This window comes from Hemiscyllium ocellatum, chromosome 6 (assembly GCF_020745735.1).
Source record: "Hemiscyllium ocellatum isolate sHemOce1 chromosome 6, sHemOce1.pat.X.cur, whole genome shotgun sequence".
Classification (NCBI taxonomy): domain Eukaryota; kingdom Metazoa; phylum Chordata; class Chondrichthyes; order Orectolobiformes; family Hemiscylliidae; genus Hemiscyllium; species Hemiscyllium ocellatum.
The window spans coordinates 59257527-59280062 of NC_083406.1; the positions used below are offsets into that span (position 1 = coordinate 59257527).

General features: G+C 38.3%; 1 protein-coding gene across 2 annotated transcripts in view; it reads right to left on the reverse strand.

The window, feature by feature from the left end:
- tmem135 (transmembrane protein 135) overlaps positions 1-22536 on the reverse strand; it is a 556007-nt gene that overhangs the window by 21230 nt on the left and 512241 nt on the right. For both annotated transcript variants that reach the window (XM_060825966.1, XM_060825965.1), the window contains exons 9-13: positions 22415-22484; positions 18843-19010; positions 13242-13305; positions 8655-8731; positions 1605-1703 (exon numbers count right to left, since the gene is read on the reverse strand). In XM_060825966.1, coding sequence (XP_060681949.1) covers positions 1605-1703; positions 8655-8731; positions 13242-13305; positions 18843-19010; positions 22415-22484 — 478 coding nt within the window. The remainder of the gene's footprint in view (positions 1-1604; positions 1704-8654; positions 8732-13241; positions 13306-18842; positions 19011-22414; positions 22485-22536) is intronic.

The following is a 22536-nucleotide window of genomic DNA, read 5'->3' on the forward strand; positions in this document are numbered from 1 at the left end:
CAATGATGGAAGCGAGGGCATGTTTGGTACAATACTATAGCGGCAGATGTGAACGATGAATGAATGGCCACAGGATAGGCAGTTGGGAATTTGAAACTGTAGTTCAAAGCCCTAGAATATTAACATTATCATGGAGTCTATTAGAGTTTGTTATATGCTTCATCAATTTTAATGATAATGTTAAGTGAAAGAAGGCTGATCAACTAAAGCTAGAAGTGCATTTCTACTTAAATGTACTTCAAAATAGTTCTTCAGTTTTGTATATGGTATTGAATGACTAATTCTTCTGAATTTTTCTGAATCTATGCCTTCTATTACCTCTGCCATCACAACCAAAACTCTTTTAGTATGCCCCTTGTAATAAGACAACATTGTGCAATTACAATGGATGAGAAATAAGGTCAACCCAGAAGAGGGGCATATTAAAAATATTACTGTACATATGTAAAACTCCTTCTGTATAGTAATTTGAAACATGGTGTCCTGTTCTTCTGTATGTCTTCGTGACATCAGCTTGGAATTTATGGACTTCCTAATCTGTCAAAGAACTTACTAGGTTACCTATTACAGAATCAATTTCAATTTATGAACTGACCTTTTCACTATATTATTCCATTGTTTTGTCTACCCTAACATGGATTGGGGCTGGTCATGGGATTACTGGAAATAGAGGCTTAACTTGGGGTTGGTATTTTGGTTGAAGTAGTAAGGGCATTTTTTTAAACTAACTCTTTAAAAGCAAACACTGCAGCAATAACATGTTCTAAGTGGACTAAATTAACTATTTCTATTTCCAATCAATTTCTCACAAAGAGACTATTAACACCCATTGTCTACTTGCTGTTTGCCTGTCAATGGCACAGGTTTTCACAACAACCTGCTTCTTCCATACCTGATCCCACATTCTGCCCAGCGTGTCATCCTCCATTTCTCAATTGTGCACCCTTATAGTCACTACCGCTAAATAATTACCAATTTATTTCCAATCAAAACCATTTTTACACAGTTCACCCATGTCCATTAGGTTTATTTCATTATGATCATTACAGCCTTCAGTCCTGGCTAAATTTCAAGTAAAGATCTGTCATCAAATATCTTCCTTCAGAGAATCCCTACAACGTGGAAGCAGGTCATTCGCTTATTGAGTCCACACTGACTCTCTGAAGAACAGCCCACCCAGACCCACCCCCCTTACGCCTAGCCCTGCACATCCCTGAACGCAATGGGGAAATTTAACATGGCCAATCCTCCTAACCTACACATCTTTGGACTGTGGGAGGAAACTGGGGCACCCAGAGGAAACTCATGCAGACATTGGAGCATGTGTAAACTCCACACAGACAGTAGACAGAAATTTTTACCATTAATTTCAGTTCAATTGGATGACTGGCAATTACTTTAAGTGGACATGTTCAAATAGCAAATTTTCAAAGCTGTGTCTGAAATATTGTTTAAATCTTTGCTTTAGAGCATATAGAGCAACACGTTATATGATAAAGTAATCAATCGTTCTAGTTAATGTGAGATTCTCCTAATTTGAAATTCCGAGAGATGACTTTCTAAAGAATAACGTGTGAAAACCTGTCCCATCATTTGGTACTTACTGCTTGAAAGCATATAGCTGTGGAAATCGCATAGATGACTGTGTCTGCATGTGCAACATACGGACATTTTCCTGCTTCAATGCCTTTGAAATACATTGCCTGCCAGTAAAAAAAAACATTAATTAATTAATTAATCAATTAATTACTTTTATTACTTATGGAAGTAATCTGACTGTCATTATTTTAATTTTAACACTAATATGCAGTATCCAATATCCTATGTTATGTTACACATTTGAATTCACCACAAACCACTACTGGAATTTGTCTTCTGAACAATGATCAATAGGGCCGTTCAGAAAAACAATTAATGTCATGGCTAAAACAATGCATGAAAGTAAGGGCAGCCTTACGTAAGGTAATACAGCATCCAACGGCAAGAGATTTTACCAGGAGGAAAACCATTAAAATTCATATTACTCCCACTCTCGAGCCAATTGGTTTCAATGCACAAGGAAAGAGAAATTGACTTTCTAGACTGCTATCTCATGAGCCCTGCTTGAAGTGCATGCCTGGGCACTGAGATAGGACAGTGTAATGCTCAGCTATGATGCCTTATAATAGTAGTCTACTGACACACACACACCGCCAACTCTCACAAATGGATAAAGTTGTATATGATCAGATAATATATGATAACATGAAGGCGATGGAAAAATCACAAGACTATTGCATAGTCCTGTACATTAACAGCAGCAACTGCCAAAATGTGGACAGCAATTAAAAAAGCAACAATGGACTGTACAAATAAAAGCAGATCTGGCAGCAACTGGGGAGAGAAAATACAGTTAACATTTCGAATAATGTGACACTTCTTCGGAATGGGCCATGACTAAAACAGGAGAAAAATGAGTGGATCTACAGACATATTTGAGATCTCGAATTTTTACTTTAAATAGCATATTTTGATCTAATGTGACTTTACAAACTCTAACTTCAATATACTTCATGTAAAGTCTCCTTTACATATTTCATTTTTCATGTACTGTTGGAGCTGATCTCCAACATATTCTGTTTTGAATTTGTAAAAGTAGTATTTTAGTTTATTTCCCAATCTTTCCTATGATAAAATACTGTTAGGAAAACAGAATAGAAATTCAAGGTTTTAAAAAATTTCCTACACAAAGCTACGGTGGCTTATAAAGTTACTTTAAACTATTGGAAAAGAAAAAACAAAATGACAGATTAAATTTAATGCTATTCATTTGAAAGCATTCTGCTTTACACAGACCAGCTTTAGTAGAATGATAAAATGATATTAAATAAATTTGAAGAGGAAAGCTTTTACACTGATCTAAGTTAGATTAAGACCTAAAGTGAATTTATCTGGAGCTATTTGGAAAAATAAACAGTATGAGGAAATTCACTACAAATGGTAATATTTAAAAATGTCTGATAAATAGAATGCAAGTGAGCAAAGCCTTAAAAAAGCAAATGATTTTCATTCATAGGGCTATTAAATATAAAAGTCAGGAAGTGACATTGAATTTAAACATATAAGTTAAATAGAACAGTTAGGCATTCTATTAAAAAATATTAAATTCTACAGAAATTTTGACTTCAAAATGAACAGCCCAAAGTGCACAGAAGATCTAATGAGACAAAAGAACTACTGAGCCAAAGGGTATATTTGGTAAGAGTAACCACTAGCAGATTCAAAGAGATGGATTTTACCATGGGCCTCAAGAGAAGAGGCAGATAGAAATGTACATAAGATTAGAGAGACATTTCCTATGATAGCTGGAGGCATGGCTGCCATGATTTAGGCAAAACAAATGCACAAAAAGCTCAAATCAAAGAAACATTGAGTTTTATGAGATAATATGGGTGAAAAAAATTACCTTTCATGATGAGCTGAAAATGTGTTGCTGGTTAAAGCACAGCAGGTCAGGCAGCATCCAAAGAACAGGAAATTCGACGTTTCGGGCCAGAGCCCTTCATCAGGAATGAGGAGAGGGTGCCAGGCAGGCTAAGATAAAAGGTAGGGAGGAGGGACTTGGGGAAGGGGCGATGGAGATGTGATAGGTGGAAGGAGGTCAAGGTGAGGGTGATAGGCCGGAGTGGGGTGGGGGCGGAGAGGTCAGGAAGAAGATTGCAGGTTAGGAGGGCGGTGCTGAGTTCGAGGGAACGGACTGAGACAAGGTGGGGGGAGGGAAAATGAGGAAACTGGAGAAATCTGAGTTCATCCCTTGTGGTTGGAGGGTTCCCAGGCGGAAGATGAGGCGCTCTTCCTCCAACCGTCGTGTTGTTATGTTCTGGCGATGGAGGAGTCCAAGGACCTGCATGTCTTCGGTGGAGTGGGAGGGAGAGTTAAAGTGTTGAGCCACGGGGTGGTTGGGTTGGTTGGTCCGGGCGTCCCAGAGGTGTTCCCTGAAGCGTTCCGCAAGTAGGCGGCCCGTCTCCCCAATATAGGGGAGGCCACATCGGGTGCAGCGGATGCAACAGATGATGTGTGTGGAGGTGCAGGTGAATTTGTGGCGGAAATGGAAGGATCCCTTGGGGCCTTGGAGAGAAGTAAGGGAGGAGGTGTGAACGCAAGTTTTGCATTTCCTGCGGTTGCAGGGGAAGGTGCCGGGAGTGGAGGTTGAGTTGGTGGGGGGTGTGGACCTGACGAGGGAGTCACGAAGGGAGTGGTCTTTGCGGAACGCTGATAGGGGAGGGGAGGGAAATATATCCCTGGTGGTGGGGTCCGTTTGGAGTTGGCGGAAATGACGGCGGATGATACGCTGTATACGGAGGTTGGTGGGGTGGTAGGTGAGAACCAGTGGGGTTCTGTCATGGTGGCGGTTGGAGGGGCGGGGCTCAAGGGTGGAGGAGCGGGAAGTGGAGGAGATGCGGTGGAGGGCATCGTCGATCACGTCTGGGGGGAGTCTGCGGTCCTTGAAGAAGTAGGCCATCTGGGCTGTATGGTGTTGGAACTGGTCCTCCTGGGAGCAGATGCGGCGGAGACGAAGGAATTGGGAATATGGGATGGAGTTTTTACAGGGGGCAGGGTGGGAGGAGGTGCAGTCCAGGTAGCTGTGGGAGTCAGTCGGTTTATAGTAGATGTCTGTGTTGAGTCGGTCGCCCACAAGGGATGAACTCAGATTTCTCCAGTTTCCTCATTTCCCCTCCCCCCACCTTGTCTCAGTCGATTCCCTTGAACTCAGCATCGCCCTCCTAACCTGCAATCTTCTTCCTGACCTCTCCGCCCCCACCCCACTCCAGCCTATCACCCTCACCTTGACCTCCTTCCACCTATCACATCTCCATCGCCCCTCCCCCAAGTCCCTTCTCCCTACCTTTTATCTTAGCCTGCCTGGCACCCTCTCCTCATTCCTGATGAAGGGCTCTAGCCCGAAACGTCGAATTTCCTGTTCCTTGGATGCTGCCTGACCCACTGTGCTTTAACCAGCAACACATTTTCAGCTCTGATCTCCAGCATCTGCAGACCTCACTTTTTACCCTTACCTTTCATGATGGCCATGATGGGATATAACGCAAGGATGAAATTTTAAATTGGATATTTTGTGGACAAAAAGCACAAATGCACATAGTTGGAGCTGGAATGAAGAGGGGTACAACTAAGAGAGCTTTGTGATGGACAGGGGTTGGATTCGAAGCTCAATTCAGGATTGAATTATGAACAGTTTGATTAAATCGTGGAGATGGAATTTGAATTGGTACTATGCATTTGGAATTCGTAGTGATACTGCAGAGGCTGTTGGCATTTATTTTTAATGCAGAGGGTAGTGGTTGTGGGTAATTCACTGGCTGAATTGAGGTAGAGACTTTAGACTCGTTTAAAGCATACCTGGATCTGCACCTTAAATGCTGTAAGCCACAGAGCTATGGACTGTGTGCACCAAGCTGGGATTAGAAATTGTATCTGGATGTCTTTGCATAGGTACGTAGAAGATTGAGCAAATGTCCCCCTTCTGTGCTGTTTCAGTTTAATGATTTCAAGATGGCTTCCTTCCATCCCAGTGTTTGAGCAAAGGAAATTAATGGCTTCCAAACAAGCAGTCTGGAAATCTAGATTCACTGGACGAATCCAATCAGAATGTCAACAGAACTTTATCCCAAGAGTGGGAATCATGCTGGAGTCAAGAAATATTTTTTAGGATCCCTAGAAATAATTAAGCAAAGGCAGAAAGGGAACAAACTCTTCACATCCACACTCACTGTGCGTAATTGATTGGCCCTTGCAATAATTTAGCCCATTGTAGCAATAATTTCCCTCTTTCTGTCCAGATGTTGAAAGGGAGAACAAAACACTGCAATGGTTATGGTTGCCACTGTTTGCATCTTCTGGGTGCTCTCTCGTCCCAAAGGGAGGACCAAGCAGAACTAACATTATTTTAAATTTAATGTTCTGCAATAAGACACAGTTAATAAGTAATTCAATACCAAAGACCTACTTTGAAAAAGTGACAATAAAAGTGAATTCCACATATAGCTGAAAAGTGACATCCATTTGTCTCAATTAAGAATCTTAGCTTTAAACAAAGCAAATTACATCGATATAGAGGGAAAGCTTGTTGAGCTTGACTGAGTAAATAGACAGAAGATATGGTGTAAATAAATAGGCTGACAGGTTTAAAAAAACAATTTAAAATGGTCAACTAACTCAAATATCATTAAAAACCAAAAGGTCAGCAAGAGAGATCTGTGGTTTACTAAGGAAGTTAAGAATAGTTTTTGGTGCAAAGAGTAGTTTTCTAATGTTGCAAAGAATAGAAGTAAAGTGGAGAACTGGGAGCTTTTCAGAAATTAACAAAGAATGAGCAAAATGATGATGAAAAAGGAAACAATTGAAAAGAGGAAACTAGGTAGGAGCTTGAAACAGATTTTTTTTATAGAATCCATACAGTGTGGAAGCAGGCCATTCAGCCCATCAAGTTTACGCCAACCCTTTGAAGAGTATCCCACCCAGGCCTACCCCCTATCCTACACTTTTCCTGTAACCCTGCCTTTCCCATGCCTAATCCACCTAGACTACATATCCCTACACACTATGGACAATTTAGCATGGCCAATCCATCTAACCTGAACATCTTTGGACTGTGGAAGGTAACCAGAGCACCCAGAGAACACCCAAGCAGACATGGGGAGAAGGTGCAAACTTCACACAGACAGTCGGCGAGGCCGGAACTGAACCCAGGTCCCTGGTGCTGAGAGGCAGCAGTGCTAACCATTGAGCCACCATGCCACCCAATTATGAGAGCTTTTTAATAAGATTTTTAAAAAGGGAGTAGCTAAAGTTACCATTGATTCCTTGAAGGAAGAGACAGGATAAATTATAATGGAGATTAAGAAAATGGCAAACACTGAACAAATATTTTATGTCCGTCTTCACAACAGAAGACACAAATCGCATACCAAAAACAGAGCGTAACTAAGGGGCTATAAACAATATGAACCAAAGGTAATTAATACCATAGACAAAAAAGAATTGGAGAAACTCACAAGGGCTAAAATCTGACAAAGTCTCAGAACCTAAAGCTTATAACCTAGAATTATAAAGGACATAGTGGCTGAGAGAGTGGATGCTGTGGTTACAATTTTCCAAAATTTCCAAGATATTAGAATGGTCCCAGCAGATTTGAAGTTCACAAACATAACAGTGATATTCAAGAAAACAGAAAGAGGGAAATCTCGGAAACAAAGCCCAGTTACCCTATTAGCAGTTATTGGGAAACTGCTGAAAGCTATTGTTAATGAATTCTTAATAATGCACTAAGAAAATCATCTGATCAAAGTCAGCATGGTTTTTGCAAAAGAGAAACGTGTTTGACAATTGTAATAGCATTTTTGAGGATGTAATTAGTATGGTTAATAAAGGGGATCCCAAAGATGGAATATACTTGAATTTCCAAAAAATTCATTGAAAAAATGCCACATGAAAGACTATACAAGATAAGGGCTCATGGGTTCAAATAAAATATTAACATTATTGAGGATTAGACAGGAACCACAGAGTAGGCATAAGTAGGGCATTCTTGGAGTTGGAAGATTAAATATGGAAGAGGCAATGACCTCATGGTATCAATCTATCAATCTCGAGACCCTGGCAATGGTCTGGGGACCTGAGTCTAAGTCCTGCCATGGCAGATGGTAGAATCTGAATTCAATAAACATCTTGAATCAGGAGTCTAATGATGACTCTGAAACAGTTGTCAGCAAAACTCATTTAGTTCATTAATGTTTAGGGAAAAAAAGTTGCTTTCTTTACCTGGTCTGGCCTACATAGGACTCCAGGCTCACAACAAGGTGTTTGAGACTTAACTATCCTCCAGGAAAGTAGGGATGGGTTATCAATCCCTGGCCAGTGGTGTCATACATTCCGTGAATGAATAAAAATAAGTAGCGTGCCATAAGAATCAGTGCTGCCACCCCAGTTATTTAAAAGTTATATTGCTGACTTATTGCAGTCAATGCTCTATTTAAGTGTGAGACAGTCAGATTTCTGGTCTCCAAGGGAATTGGGGAGAAGGTGGGAAAATAGTGTTGGGCCTGAACATTGGCTTTGACCATAGTGAATAATGGAACAATCTCAAGATGCAGCATGCTCTACATTTGCTGCTATGGATAGATAAGAACAGAAATCATTGGAAACACGTGGGAAAATGATGGGCCAGATTTTCTGAGGACTGGCAATTTCTTGAAAATTGCCATTTTATTCCTTCATTTATATGAAAGTAACTCTGCAACTTTAACACGTTAGGGTTGCTTCAGAAATGTGAAGCCATACCACCATTTTGACACATCACTTGCAACTTAGAATAGTTGGGAGAAGGAAACCATGCTCCCTTTTCGCAGTGTCAGCTGCTGTTTTCTGGAATCCATGAGCAATTTAAAGAATATATAGACTTGGTACTGAGTGATTTCACCTTTTTTCACTCTTTCTTCTATACTGTTGTCGTATGAAACGAATATTTTCCCCATTCAGTAAAGAGACAAAGAACTTATTTTCTTAATCTAGTTTACAAAATACTATACCCAACATGTAAAAGCATCGAAACACATATATATGTATATTAAAGACAAAACAAAAACTTTTGTTTTTACCTCCACAAGTTTAGAAGCCAAGTACATGGAGATGGTTGTGCTTTTGTAAAACATCATTGACATTCCCGCTAAGAAACCTGAATAAAAATATGATTGACGCATTCTTATAAACTGAAACAGTGATGAAATGTAAAACTTTCTTAGCTCTTCTTGACATTTGAGGTTGCACTCTAAGTGAGTATAGTTGCCTCAAAAATATTTCAATGATGTAATGTATCGCTGAAAACTATCTGTGGAAGACAACATTTGACAAGCTGGATCTGAAAATGAATTGAAGTTTACTTTTATACCCGAGATCACATGTAGAAAGAATTACACAGGGCATTATTTAGTTATGTTTCTTCTTCTACTTTCAATACACATTCACCCTCATTTTCATTCTGAGGTCATGTGCACATAAGAAATAGGAACAAGATTAGGCCACTCAGCCTCTCACACCTGCCCCACCATTCATAAGATCATGGATGACTCACACCGGGACTCAACTCCAATTCCCTGTTACCTAATCATCGCCCTCAATTCCAATCTACCTCCTCTTTAAATACTTTCAGTGATCTAGCCTTCACAACTCTCTTGGGTAGAGAATTCTAGACATTCATTACTCTCTAGCAGAAGAAATTCTTCCACATGGAGTCATACAGATCAGAAACAAATGCTTCAGTTTATGCTGAACATAATCCCAAGCTAAACTAGTCCCACTGCCTGCTCCATCTCAGTTTTAAATGTACATCCCCTTATCATAACTAAAGTCTCCTGGTTAAGAGATTCACCCACTAGTGGAAACATCTTTTCAACATCTTTCTTGCCAACCTCTCCTCAGAATATTATTCAACAATATCATCCTGTATTCTTCTAAATTCTAATTAATAAAAGCCTAACCTTTATAGCTGTCTTGATATCATCCCAGACATCAGTCTTGTGAATCTCTTTTTAACTGCCTCTGATGCCAACATATCCTTTCTTAATAGAGGAAACATGGAAAGGACCCTAACCCTCCTAGTTTCTAAGGAGACAAAAAGTTGAAATTGCATTTTGGATGAATTTTTCCAGCCCCTAAATGACATGGACATTGGTGAGATAGTTGGAAAAATACAGCAAGAACATTAAAATGAAATTCTCAACATCAAGAAAAAGGGATAGTTTCCTAGTTATTGCTTTAACAGCTCAAGGGGAATCTGTATTCTCACTTCATGTATATATACATTGCTATTTCCCCAGGCAGTGAAGAAAAACTAGGTGGCAATAATTCTTGACATAGAAGTCAGAATGGGACACTGTCAGCTGAAGCTTGCTGGAGTCTTTTCCAAGCCCCTACCTTGGCCTGCATTCTCCAACATCTCAGGTTATAATCCACGGGCAGCAGCCGCATGCACTCTCTGGTCCTGGATGCTGACATCCACAAAGCACGAGGTGAACATCTCATTATGGCACGTCTCACAGTCATGTATAATACAGTGCAGGACTTCAGAGTTTACTGATATCTTATGTTACAATACCACTGCCAAGTCACTTGATATGAAGGGACAGATACCCCACTGCACACATCAGAACAAGGTGCATCACACAACTCTTGATATCTTAGTTCTCACTCACTTTGAATTTACTTGGATACCAGTTATCACTCTTTCTTGCCTTGCCTTCTCCCCTCCATTGTCAACTTACTAAGAAATTAAAGGCTCATAGTACACTATATGGCAGCAGCTGATGTGGCAAATACACTAAAATGCTTCCATCAAATGGTCATTCCGCGAAATGGTAGAATCCTTAGTCAGATTCAGGGGCAGTTCTTGTAAGTCAGAGTACTGCCACATTCAGTCAACATCATCTCATTTCGTTCCAGGGGCTCAGACATAGTCAGTCAGCTGCTTGGACATTTAGGGTCAGGGATTCCGTATCATTATAGTTAAAGCAGGGAGCCATGGTCAGTGCTGCAGGTCAGCACAACTAATCCAAGAGTAGCTGTAAATCAGTAAGGGAGCTGTACATATATCAATAAGGGACCTGGTCAGTCATCAGCCAGGGAAATCGTTCCAAACTAGTAAGTGATGTAGGCTGTGGTCAGTCCTAATGGTCTCTTCAGGGGGATTACCAGGGACTACAGCAGTGGTAGGGAAGTTGGGGAGGTCAAGTACAGGGATTACAGGGAGTTTGGTGGGATATAGAAGGGACAATAATTGTGAAGTGGGTGGCAATTTAATGTATAAGGATGGAAACAACACAGGATAGTAGGGCACAGGGTACTATGTGGTTGAACTGGAGAAGTGTATTGACAGTCATCACCACCCCGAATCACTAGGCATGATGCATACAGAGTGCGTAATGATGTTTGTTACATGGGATAAAATGGGAAAATACCAATGTTAAATAGAGAGCTGGGCAGGAATGTTAGGAAGATCAAATCCAATGGAGTTGACGGTGAAAAAAACAGAAGAAAGATGAACATTTGGGGTGAGGGTGTCAGGAGGTCATTCAGATGTCAGAATTGTTTTTCTCACACATTGAACTGTAAATATTTCACAATATTATGCACAGTCTTAAGCACAATTCTGCCTGACTTGGATCATCTGTGGGAGTTGGAAGAGAAAATGTCATAGTTCCTACCACATTTACAATCTCCTACTGTCAGTGTGCAATCTGGCTTGAGCAGCATACATCCATTGCTGGAGAAATGCAGCAGATCTGACAGCATCTGTGGAAAGAAAACAGAGTTAACGTTTCGGGTCCAGTTCAGGTCTAGTTCTGAAGAAGAGTCACTAGATCCGAAACATTGACTTTGACTTTCTTTCCACAGATGCTGCCATACCTGCCGAGTTTCTCTGGAAATTTCTATGTTTGCTTCAATTCAGTTTGCTGTGCATCTGCAATAAATCTCCTGTGTTTGTTTGTGCATTTTGATGAAGCTTTAAGTGGCCATACTATGGATTGCCCTCTTGCCCGGGGATTAACAGGTATCTAATCTTTGGCACTTCTCCAAATATCAGCTATTTGGGTTTTTTTTCCCCTCATCTGTGGAGATGTGGCAGTTCACCATATGTACTCCCACTCTAATCTAGCTATTGTACCCAGTAAAGCATCAATATCTGAGTTGGAGGAGGATGCAGAGGACACTTTTGAAGGTCTGAGGAAAGAGTATGGCCCATGTTTCTATCACCTGTCCTCAAGGTCCCTGTCAGCAAATCAGTGTTTGCTATCAGTTATTAATGGGGTAATTCTTCCAACACTGGAACTGTGAAATCCAATTCACCATTGAACTAATGCACAGCTGGGCTTTAAATACAGTGCCAAAATCCAGTCAATTCCAGATGTAAGTATTTCCACCACTGGTGAGCTCAAGATAGCACAAAAGTGGTACCATAGAGGGATTTTGTGTACTTAATGAAATGAGCACTATAAAATTGCACAGAAAAATTTGTTTGTCGTGAAATCTTCCATGAAACCCCCAAAACTGATACTACCACTTTGATTTAGGAAAAGTCTGCCCTTGGAAACCAAAGCTGCAGACTCACCTAAGCTTAGTACTTGCAGTTTAGACTCAGTTTGGTTGATAGCTCAAAGTGATAGCAGGAGTAAATGGCAGTTAGCTACGCCTGCCCTATAAGCAGACCAAAAATATTAACTTAATTATTCACTATATGGAATGGTGAGGCAGAATTAAATTTTGTGAGAGAACAGACACTAAAGGATTGCCTAGCTTGAAAGTATAAAAATGTGTTGCTGGAAAAGCACAGCAGGTCAGGCAGCATCAAAGGAACAGGAGAATCAAGGGCTTATGCCTGAAATGTCGATTCTCCTGTTCCTTTGATGCTTTTCCGGCAACACATTTTTAAGCTCTGATCTCCAGCATCTGCAGTCCTCACTTTCTCCTAGCTTGAAAGTATAGAAAGAATATACTGTGGACCGACAGAGTCTTCAGACTAAGAAAAGTAACCATTAAATTATCTAGGAAATGTTGGAAAAGTAACCAGTACAAAGACCAAGGCATCCATTATCAAGAGGTGGCAAATTAACATTTTATCTTTGTGGATAGCTGGAGTTGAGAATTCAATTTGTCTCCAGAGAACCACAGCATACGTAAAGCTATTTACTTTGCTTGAACTATCTGTAAGATATCATCATGTATAAAATAATTCTTTTGTGAAGTCAATAGTAAACCCAAAGGCCTAACACTAAATTATTATCTTAATTGTGTTTGCTATGTTTAATTTGTTTCACATACAAAGTATGCACTTTGTTTAAAAGACATACTATCTTGTCAAGTTGCTCTACTGATTAAAACAAGGTGCTCGGATTTCTCTTTAAATATTAGCAGTCCCTAACTGAATTTCAACAGTAGGCAAAACAATAGGGGTGCATGTTACATCGTGATGTGCAAACTGTGAGATTATAAACATAATTTTAATGAATTAAGATAATATAAACAGAAAGAAAATAACTTTACAAAAGGGTTCTATTGAAAAGCAATTTTGCGTTTTAGTTTGTTATCCCTACTTTTAATTTGCGTTGTATAATCCCTCAACTTGCAGACACGTGATGAATGGATCGTAAAACCTTTTTAAGGGAGACAGCTGAGAAAAAAATTACTCTCACCGGCAATCAATGCGTGAAGTTCATTGTCCAAATTTCTCACCCATCGGAGGAAGCAACTTACACCCTTGACATGAAATAAAAACACTATGATCATACAGCAAATCACTGTCAAAATTTTGTAATTACGTTTTTTCAGACTTTAGAAAGCAAAAAAACTATCAGCTTGCTAACATAGAACAAAGCCTTTAAGTAATGATTCAGAATGATAAAAAAATCAACCAAAAACTTGAAAATTGGTTGGAAATTGATTTTTAAAAAACTGTACGAACAACACACGGTCATTTATGTGCAAACTGGTTGGCAAAGTTCAGAAATTAGGGGAGATATCAGAAGTTACAAATCTTCAGAAGTTGCCATAGTTGACTCTTAACTGCCCTCTGACATGATATAGGAAGCCACTCAGCTCCAGGGCAAATAGAGATGGGCAGTAACTGCTGGCCCAGCCAGCAAGGCCCACATTTCATGAGTGAATTGAAGAAAATTAGCCACTTCACCATCCACTTCATATGAAGAGCATCTTATTACCCTTTGCTTCTCTCACCTTTTTGAAAATAACTTGCTGTAATTGAACATCATTTGCCTGTTAAGCTCACTAGAGAAAATGTAACAGGGCACTCAGCCATATCTGACCCATTTCCCGCACTACTTTCCTCACCCCTTCTCTTCTTAGGTGCCTTATTAACAATGTAATAGACAATTGCCCATCAATCCCTTCACCAGAGAAAGTGAACAGTTTAAATTGTGGTACCTCATTCCAACAATGTAATAATTGTTAATGATTACCTTTTGAGAAATTCAAAAAATATTTTTAAAAAACAATTCGTTCTGTAATTGATTTGGCAGTAATTCACTTGTTCTAATTCATCTCCTTTGTCATTCCTCTGTTTCTCAATCTTTCAATCTATTTGATTAAAAAGATATTCTGTTGATCATCCCATTCACTAAGATTCTAGACACTCTATTGCCCTTCACATTCATGGCTTCGGGATACCCCACTACAGCCTGTTAATGGGTAGACATTTTCGCTCAGCACTGAATGACAATTATCAAACTTTCTTCCATATTTTTATAAGGTTTTGCACTTCATAGGAAGCCAGTTTAGTGCCAAACCTTCTCAAGAAGATCTGCCACAAGGTGAACTGGAAAAACAACTGTGTATCTCCTTAACCAATCAGAATGAAGAATCATTACTGAATTTAGCTGAACTAGAACATATCAGTTAAAAAAATTAATAGTAAAATAATGTAGTGACAGTGCAATAAAGAGGGAAAGAAAAATGTTATTAAGGCTTACGAGTTTAACTTTTTCTTAAAATTTCTTATTAAATTATTTCTTTTTTAAAAAAAATTGGCCAACAGTATTTAAAATCTTTAGGAATAAAAATCTCTACTTGCAAAAGTAAATTATCTAGACAGGTTCTTTGATAGAAATTAAGATGGATTACCTGTTAGGAATTTACATAAACCGGTAAGGGGGTATCCTAGAAAGGGGCTTTTGTGACAATGTTAAGTGTTCCTACTTTTGAGCCAGAAGGCCCAGATTCAAGTCTCATCTACTCCAAACGTGCATCATAAAACATCTGAACAGTTTTGTTTAAAAAAGTCAAGATAAACCCTAATTTTACCTGGCAAGCATTGTAGAGACATATCATGCGAATGCAACTAGTCCAGCTATTTCAATACCAAGTCTCTCTTGTAGTGAAATAAAACAAATGAGTGCATATACTGCATATCTGAAACAAAAACAGAAACTGCTGCAGAAACTCAGCACATATGGCAGCATTTGTGGATAGAAAAAGAGTTAACATTTTGAGTCCAGTGACTCTTTGCTAGAACTGATTTATTGAGGACAGGATTGTGGTGGGGGGGGGGGGGGGGGGGGGAGGCAACCAGCAAGAATGACAGTGAGATAGAGCAAGGGAGACAGCAATAGAGAATTGCTGTTAAAGTGCGAATTCTTAAAAGTGAGTTGGCTGTACTGGAATCAACCCACGCAGAACAAGATTTGGGCAGGGTGGGGGCATTAATATCTTCTTCACAGTCAACTGTACATCAGTTTTGGTGTTACCGCAAACTTACTAACCAGAAAAGACCAAAGAACTGCAGATGCTGTAAATCAGAAAGAGAGAAAGGAGCAGAACTTCAATGTGGGTATGCCAGTTCTGACAAAGGTAGACAAACAGCAGGCTGGAAGAACAAGTCGGATCAGGAGTTGGAGAAGTCAACATTTCGGATAACCTTGGATTCCAGCATTTGCAGATTTTTTTTGTCTCTAACCAAGTTCTGAGGAAGGGTCACCGAACCCGAAACGTTAACCTTGATTTCTCATCACAGACCTGCTGAGATTTTCCAGCAACCTCTGCTTTTGTTTCTAACTTACTAACCATGCCTCCTAAATTCTCATCCAAATTGTTTATATAAATGACAAATGACAGTGGACCCAGCACCAATCTGCGTGGAACACAGCCCAAAAGCAATCTTCCACCACCACCCCCTGTGTCCTACTGGTAAGCCAATTTTGTATCCAATGCAAAAGCTCTCCCTGAATTCCATGTGATCTAAACTGTCAACCATGTGGAACCTTGTCAAAGAATTTCTTAAATTTTCTCCAAAGCTACAACCCTGCAAAAATTCTGTGTTTGTCCTGTTCTGACTGCATGCATATTTTTAAATTCCTTTACCCCGTCTCTCGCAGTCATGCCTTCATCTGTGTAACCTCTAAATTCTGGAATTCCCTCTCTAAACCTGTCTGCAAACTTTAAGGTGATCTTTAAAACCTACCACTTTGACATAGCTTTTGGTTCATTATTATGATTTTTTTTCTCAGTGTCTTTCCCATCACTTAACAAAACGTTAGTACTTCTCAATGGTGCACAAGTGGAAGTTTAATATTCATATTTGTTTCTTCATCAGTTCCCAAGATAGAAAGAGAAAAAGTTGTGGAGTTTTACAATTTGTCTTCTGGTACAAATCAGATATTTAAGTTTCTTTGCATGGTACTGAATTTAATGCAAATTATTTCAGATATTAATAAAGGCAACAGCCTAAGGATCAATGATTCAGTGCTTCTTTCGCAATGCTTATGTTAACTATTCATTGGAGCTCAATGTTTAAACTGCAAGAAACACACAGTTGCTCAACTCAGTAATGTTAAATCCTGGTTAAACAAACGCAACTGTATAAGTACAACTACACATTTTACAGCCAGTTTTGTATTTCAACTAATTTTATAAGGCTGACTCTGCACATGCTTTTGAAATGGTGAAAGATATTTCTTGTGATGTACAATAATTTTTCATAATACTTCAAGCCATCCTAATCTGAAACATGCAAGATCTCACAAAAATAGGACTTAACATTGATTATGTGAACTGTTTGCTCCATTGTACTTCAATATGCCCTATTGTATTAATACAACACAGTGAACACATTTTGTATAATCTTACAGCATATACCAAGTCTACTAAAAACTTGTTCAAAATTGCTGTCCAACTTGTACGTTTTATTCCATAATCAATTGATCACATACAGTAATCAATAAAGGAAATAAAAATGAAGTCTAGCTTCCAGATTAATTGGAATTAGAATGTTGAGGAATGATGAATCTAGGGACATTAAGATACAATTAAATCTTCAGCTTAAGATCATTAAGCTATGTGCAGAATATACGCACATTATATATTCATTGTAAATGGATACCTCCCCATTTATAAAGGTGACTGATTAAATAATAACACACTGCCGCCCCCACTGCAAAACCTCCGCTGATCACAGTGCCTCTACCATGAGAAAGAGTGCAACTGCAGCAGGACAAATTGACTGACAGTTTTCATTACAAATGTGGTGGTAGAAATTTATAACGCAAAAGTTGGTATGAAATACACACAGATAGACTTTTCAAAAACGTATTACTATAAATGGATAGTCATGAGAAAACTGAGGTCTACACTAGAAGTTGAAAGCTTTAGTGAGATTTGGGAGGAATGATCTAGTGTCACTGAATATTGTCGCATGCGTAATTAATCAATGGAAAGATGTAGCTTTAGCACTCATGCTGCTCAGCTCCCAATCTATGTCATGGACAAAATGACAGAAACAACTAAGGTTGCAGACAGGTGATTCAACCAATCACAGCTAATGAGAAGGCTCTGTTTATTTCCCATAATTCTATATTTAAATATTTATCAATTCTTCCTTCAATGATAAAATGGGTTTTAACCCAAATATTCTCTTTGGCAAAGTATTTCATATGGTAACACCCTGCAAAAGGTTCTCACCTCATTCTTTTTGTGAATCTGTTAAATAAAGATTTATTTGTCATTTAATTAGAAATCAGAAGAAATAAATTGACTAGGAAAAGACTATCAAAATGGTTGCTTGGCTGTACAGAATTTGAATGTTACTGAAGAGAGACAGATGCATGCCTGACATTTCTAAGGACAAATGTAAGAATGACAACATTTAAACTGTCACAACAATTTACATTTCAGGAGGGGAAAAATGGAGAAGGCAATGGGGGAACTATAGGCTCCTATAACTCCTGGTTAATTTGAAAAAGGCACCACAATTGAACATAGTCCCTCTTTATTGTAGAGAATGCACCTATATTTGAATATACATTGTTTCTAGCAAGTGTAAATGAGCTATCAAACCATTTCAAATTATTTTAAAACACTTAAATGTCAATTTAGCTTTTTTCAGGACAAGTAGAATATTTCAACTCCATTCCACAGGATTTTAGAACACAGGAAGAGGTCACTCAGTCCACTGTACCACAGTCAATTCTTTGCCAGACCAGTAATGCTTTGCCCACAAACCATTTTTTTGTTGACAGCCCTGGAAACTCTTCATCCTCAAATACTTGTCCAACTCGCTTTCAACAGTATTCATGGAATGAGTTTTCATCAAATTTTCAGGTAGTCTGTGCCAAACATCTCTTTTGAAATATCTCTCCTCATCTTCCCTTCAGATCTTTCTAATGACTTTGAACCTATAACTTCTAATTATTGGCCCACTTATTTCCGGTGAATATTTTTTCTCTACCTATTCCATAAAAACCTCTTCTCATACTAAAACCCTCTTAACTTTTTTAGTTCCAAAGAGAAAATTTATAGCACTTCATAACAATAATTTCTCATTCCAGTAGTCATTTTGGCGAATACATGTTGTAGGCTCTTGAAGACTCTCCATATGTTTTAATATGGTGCGAGTACAAAACATATTATAATTCTTACTTTCAGATAAGAGTTATATTATTAATTCTCCAAGAACATGGACGCACTGTTATGTCTTTCTAAGTATTTCGTGTAACAAAAACATTCACTCGAATCTCAACTTTTCTTCATTTTAGTACATTTCTACAGGAATCAAAATTCTTAATTCTGGTTTTTGCATTTATTTTCCATACAGCTCCAAATTTCCCTAGTTATTCATTCTAAATAAGCTAAGAAATATTGAACATTAATTTCCATTTCTTATGCACTTTATTGTCACAATATTAACTCCAATGACATAATATCCAAATGTTGTCAAAACTGCAATTTCCCAGTATCTCAATTTCAATCAAGTAAACCATTAATCAAGCATTGTATACTGTTGTTACCTTGTAAATACTGACAAAGGATCCTAGAAATGCTCCAAGCTGGAAGTTTTCTTTATTGTACAAAGCAGACAGTAGCCGAGATGGCTTTGTAAACAGGTGTCTAAGTGCTGATGGAATACGAAGGCAGCACTGAATTAAGTAGCCAACACTGAACATCCGTATAAAACCCTGGAAATAAAATATTTTTAAAAATAACATGACATTTCAGGCATCAAGTTACATTTTCTCTATTGCTCTAATGCCTAATGCAAAATAGAACATTGTAAAAAGCAAGTATAAAATGAATAATGGGTGCTATATAATTCAAACAATAGCCAGGATCAGGGTTACTATAATTGATATAGTTAATGCAGCCCTTATAAGTGTTCACTTTGAACAAAACTTCAAATGTCATTGTACTGAACCAATATTAACTTCCTGACAATAGTGCTTTTTGCTATTCTCCAAATAACTATAATAGCATTCAGTTGTTGTTGCAGAGAACCCAATATTTGAATTTAGTTTAAAAAATATAAACAAAGCTAGTAAAGATCATTGTGAACTAATCAGGTTGATGTAAGAACTGTTTTGACCACTAGGATGTCTAAGATAGTTATAAATGCTCTCAAGAGAGGGAGTAATATAACTCATAATAAAGACTCATGTAATTTGGTTCCCATGATGACAATGGGCCATTCTCAAGCCCAACTTAAAGTCCGATTTCAGTTTTAAAGTCTAAACATTGCCGAAAAAGTTGCAATTCTGGCTTCTTTCAGACTCATGGGCTACCAGAATCAGTCATAAACAAAATTCTGCAGAAACTGATACAGCTACATAAGGATGGAGAGAAAGTTTGTTTTTAGGGAACCTGCATTGTGAATAGTTAGAGATCAGAGAACCGTCAAAGGAACCATTCAAATGAACGTCTATTTGATTATATTCCAAGTGCTGAGTGATGTGGATTTTGATTATGAGAAAGCTGGAAGATTCACTTTAGTGAGAAAAGGGAAAAAGCATCCTGTTAGAGCTGGAAAGAGCTTTGAACTTTAGTTCAAGACTTCAGGCTAGATTCTAAGTAGTGCACCACTGAGCTCTGAAGTACCTGATTGGCTGGCTATTCCTGAGGGCAGTACCTCCTCCCACTGAGGGCCAGAAGTGCCACTGTTTAACTTAATGAGCCTGCTGCCGATCACAGGACAGGTTTCCAAGTATGTCAGCTATCGGTGATTTTCCTTCTGGGATGTAAAGTTGGGGGCAGTTTCCACCCACTGTAAAACATAGCGCTACATTTCTACAGAGCATGTGATACAATGTGTAAATATAATGTGGAGTTGTGTTCAGGAATGGATAACATTCCTGTAGTTTAATGCCTTTTTTCTGGTTTCCAAAATATTTATTGCCTACCAACTAACATTTATTCATATTGATCTTTACTTTGCTTATTAGAGTACAGATTTTAAGATGTGAAATATTTCATGCAGTTCTTTCCATAGATTACAGGAAAATTCATCTCAAGTTATCATTCTCTCCAAGGAATCGTAACAAATCCCAATTAGTTCATGAAAGCCTTGAGGGAAGGAAACTTGCTTGGTACGGTTTATATGTGATTCTAACCCACCATCAACTTGGTTGACCTTCTAATGTGCAGAATTCTTCTTCTACTATGTTTACACAAATATATCGAAAAGGAGGAAAAAGTATAAATGCTAGGAACTGAAAATAAACACACGATGTCAGTGAAAATTTGTTAAAATGAGGATATGATACTTCGGATAAAAAATTATTTTGATACAGGATAAATATTCAGAGCTTTATAGCCTGTGAATGATGCACTGGGAATTTTGAACATCTGTTGCTTTTAATCTGATTATATTGATTGACTAGGATACAAATAATCTCTAATGCTATAGGAGGCAGCAGTTAACTAAAAGTGGTGTCATTAGGAAATAGCTGCTTGGCTTTTGCAATGTCAGTGAGTAGTCTTGGTGGATGGCAGAACACTTATCAGCACTTTAATAGTTCATCTAAGGTGTGACAATGCTCTCATGGACTGCTTGGCCCCTCATCTTGCTCAGCACGTATACCTGCATTGGTTCAAGGCTGGAGTCAATGATCTGATTTTATGAAATGGTCTACATAAACACCTTAAAATGTTGCTTAATGGGCACCCCTAACTGGTCCCAACAAGCCATCCTTCTGAAATAACAACTTTTGGATTATTTGACTAGAACCCCCGAGTGTTGGACCGAAGGGTCTGTTTCCATGCTATACATCTCTATGACTCTATTTGTGAACCTTTGAAAGGAAAAAAAATGTCTCATCTCTAACTTTAATAGAAAATCCTGACTTTTAAACAATAGTTCCCAATTCTAGATTCTCTAGAAGAGGAAACATTTGCTCCACAATCTCCCATGTCAGCGAATGTGGGCAGTTTTGGAGACTAGTGCATACTTTCCATGCTTTAGATTCCTGTTTCAGCCATGAAATAATACATTCCTAAAAACAAGCAAAACGTAGCATAATGAAAATAGAACGTGTTGCAAATATTCAGCATTATGACAGCATCTTTGAAGAAACAGAACGAGTGTAGCAAGATATTTTGCAAGTAGTGCCTGCAATAAAGTAGCATTCAACTAATTAAGAGAACACAAGCATTCACAAAGAAAAAGAACAACCATTCATGAGGGATACAAGTACAAATGGTGCAAAGTGACTTCCTACCTTCATCTGGAATGAGTGAGGAAAATTCTAAGAGAGAACCTGCAATAGTCATTCAGCACACATCTCATGGCAAAGAACTCAGACCAGGGGCTGCTGGCCTGTTTCCTTGATGAGGTTTGGTGAAACAAACCAACATAGAAAAAAGAGAGACAGAAAGAAAATAACTTAACAAATAGGAAATCATATGCACATGTCTACCAGACATAATGGAAACATACAAATTATGTCAAAGCATAATTATGCTGTAATGATGATACTCAGGCATCAATGAAGTTGGCGAGTGAACTGGTTAACTGTACGAAAGCCATTTTGATGTGATATCACTTTTTGAAGGAAATGTGCAAATGCATGATAGCCCTGGAGCTCGGAAAAGTTTTTTTTCTCTCTCAGCAGATGAGTATTTCCAGCATCTGCAGACATTTGCTTTTGTATGTAAGAACTGAAAATGTCTAAAAAGCTAATGGTTAGTGATTATAATCTGATAAAGACAATACCATAATTTTAGTTCAATGGTAGCTAAAATGTAAAAATACTATAAAATATGAAGAACATGGAGCAAGTTAAAAATGGGTCTCCTTTAAAATAGCTGAAAAATATCAATTGTTCTTAAAGAAAAAAGAAGCATTGTACAGAAAGTTAAGAAACTAAAATAACTTATCTCATAACTAATTCTTGGATGAGAGCCCAGATTTCAACACATTACACTCCACACCAAATCACTGAGCCAATATTTTTGATTTTCAAACAAAATTGTTTTAGTTCAGTCGAAACAACAGTTACCGACATCATGGGCTACATGGTTAATTGCAAAGTGTCACGCTCTGTCACTTATGCTAATGAGGTGTTGCCCATTTTATTTTAAAAATACTCACTTTAATGCAGTAGGAGATACAGTTGTCTTCGTAATGTTTACAACATCTGTGCCTTGGACCATGTTTGCAGCTGAATTAAAAGAAAAGTTTTAAACATCCAATCCCCTCAGTTACAGTATATT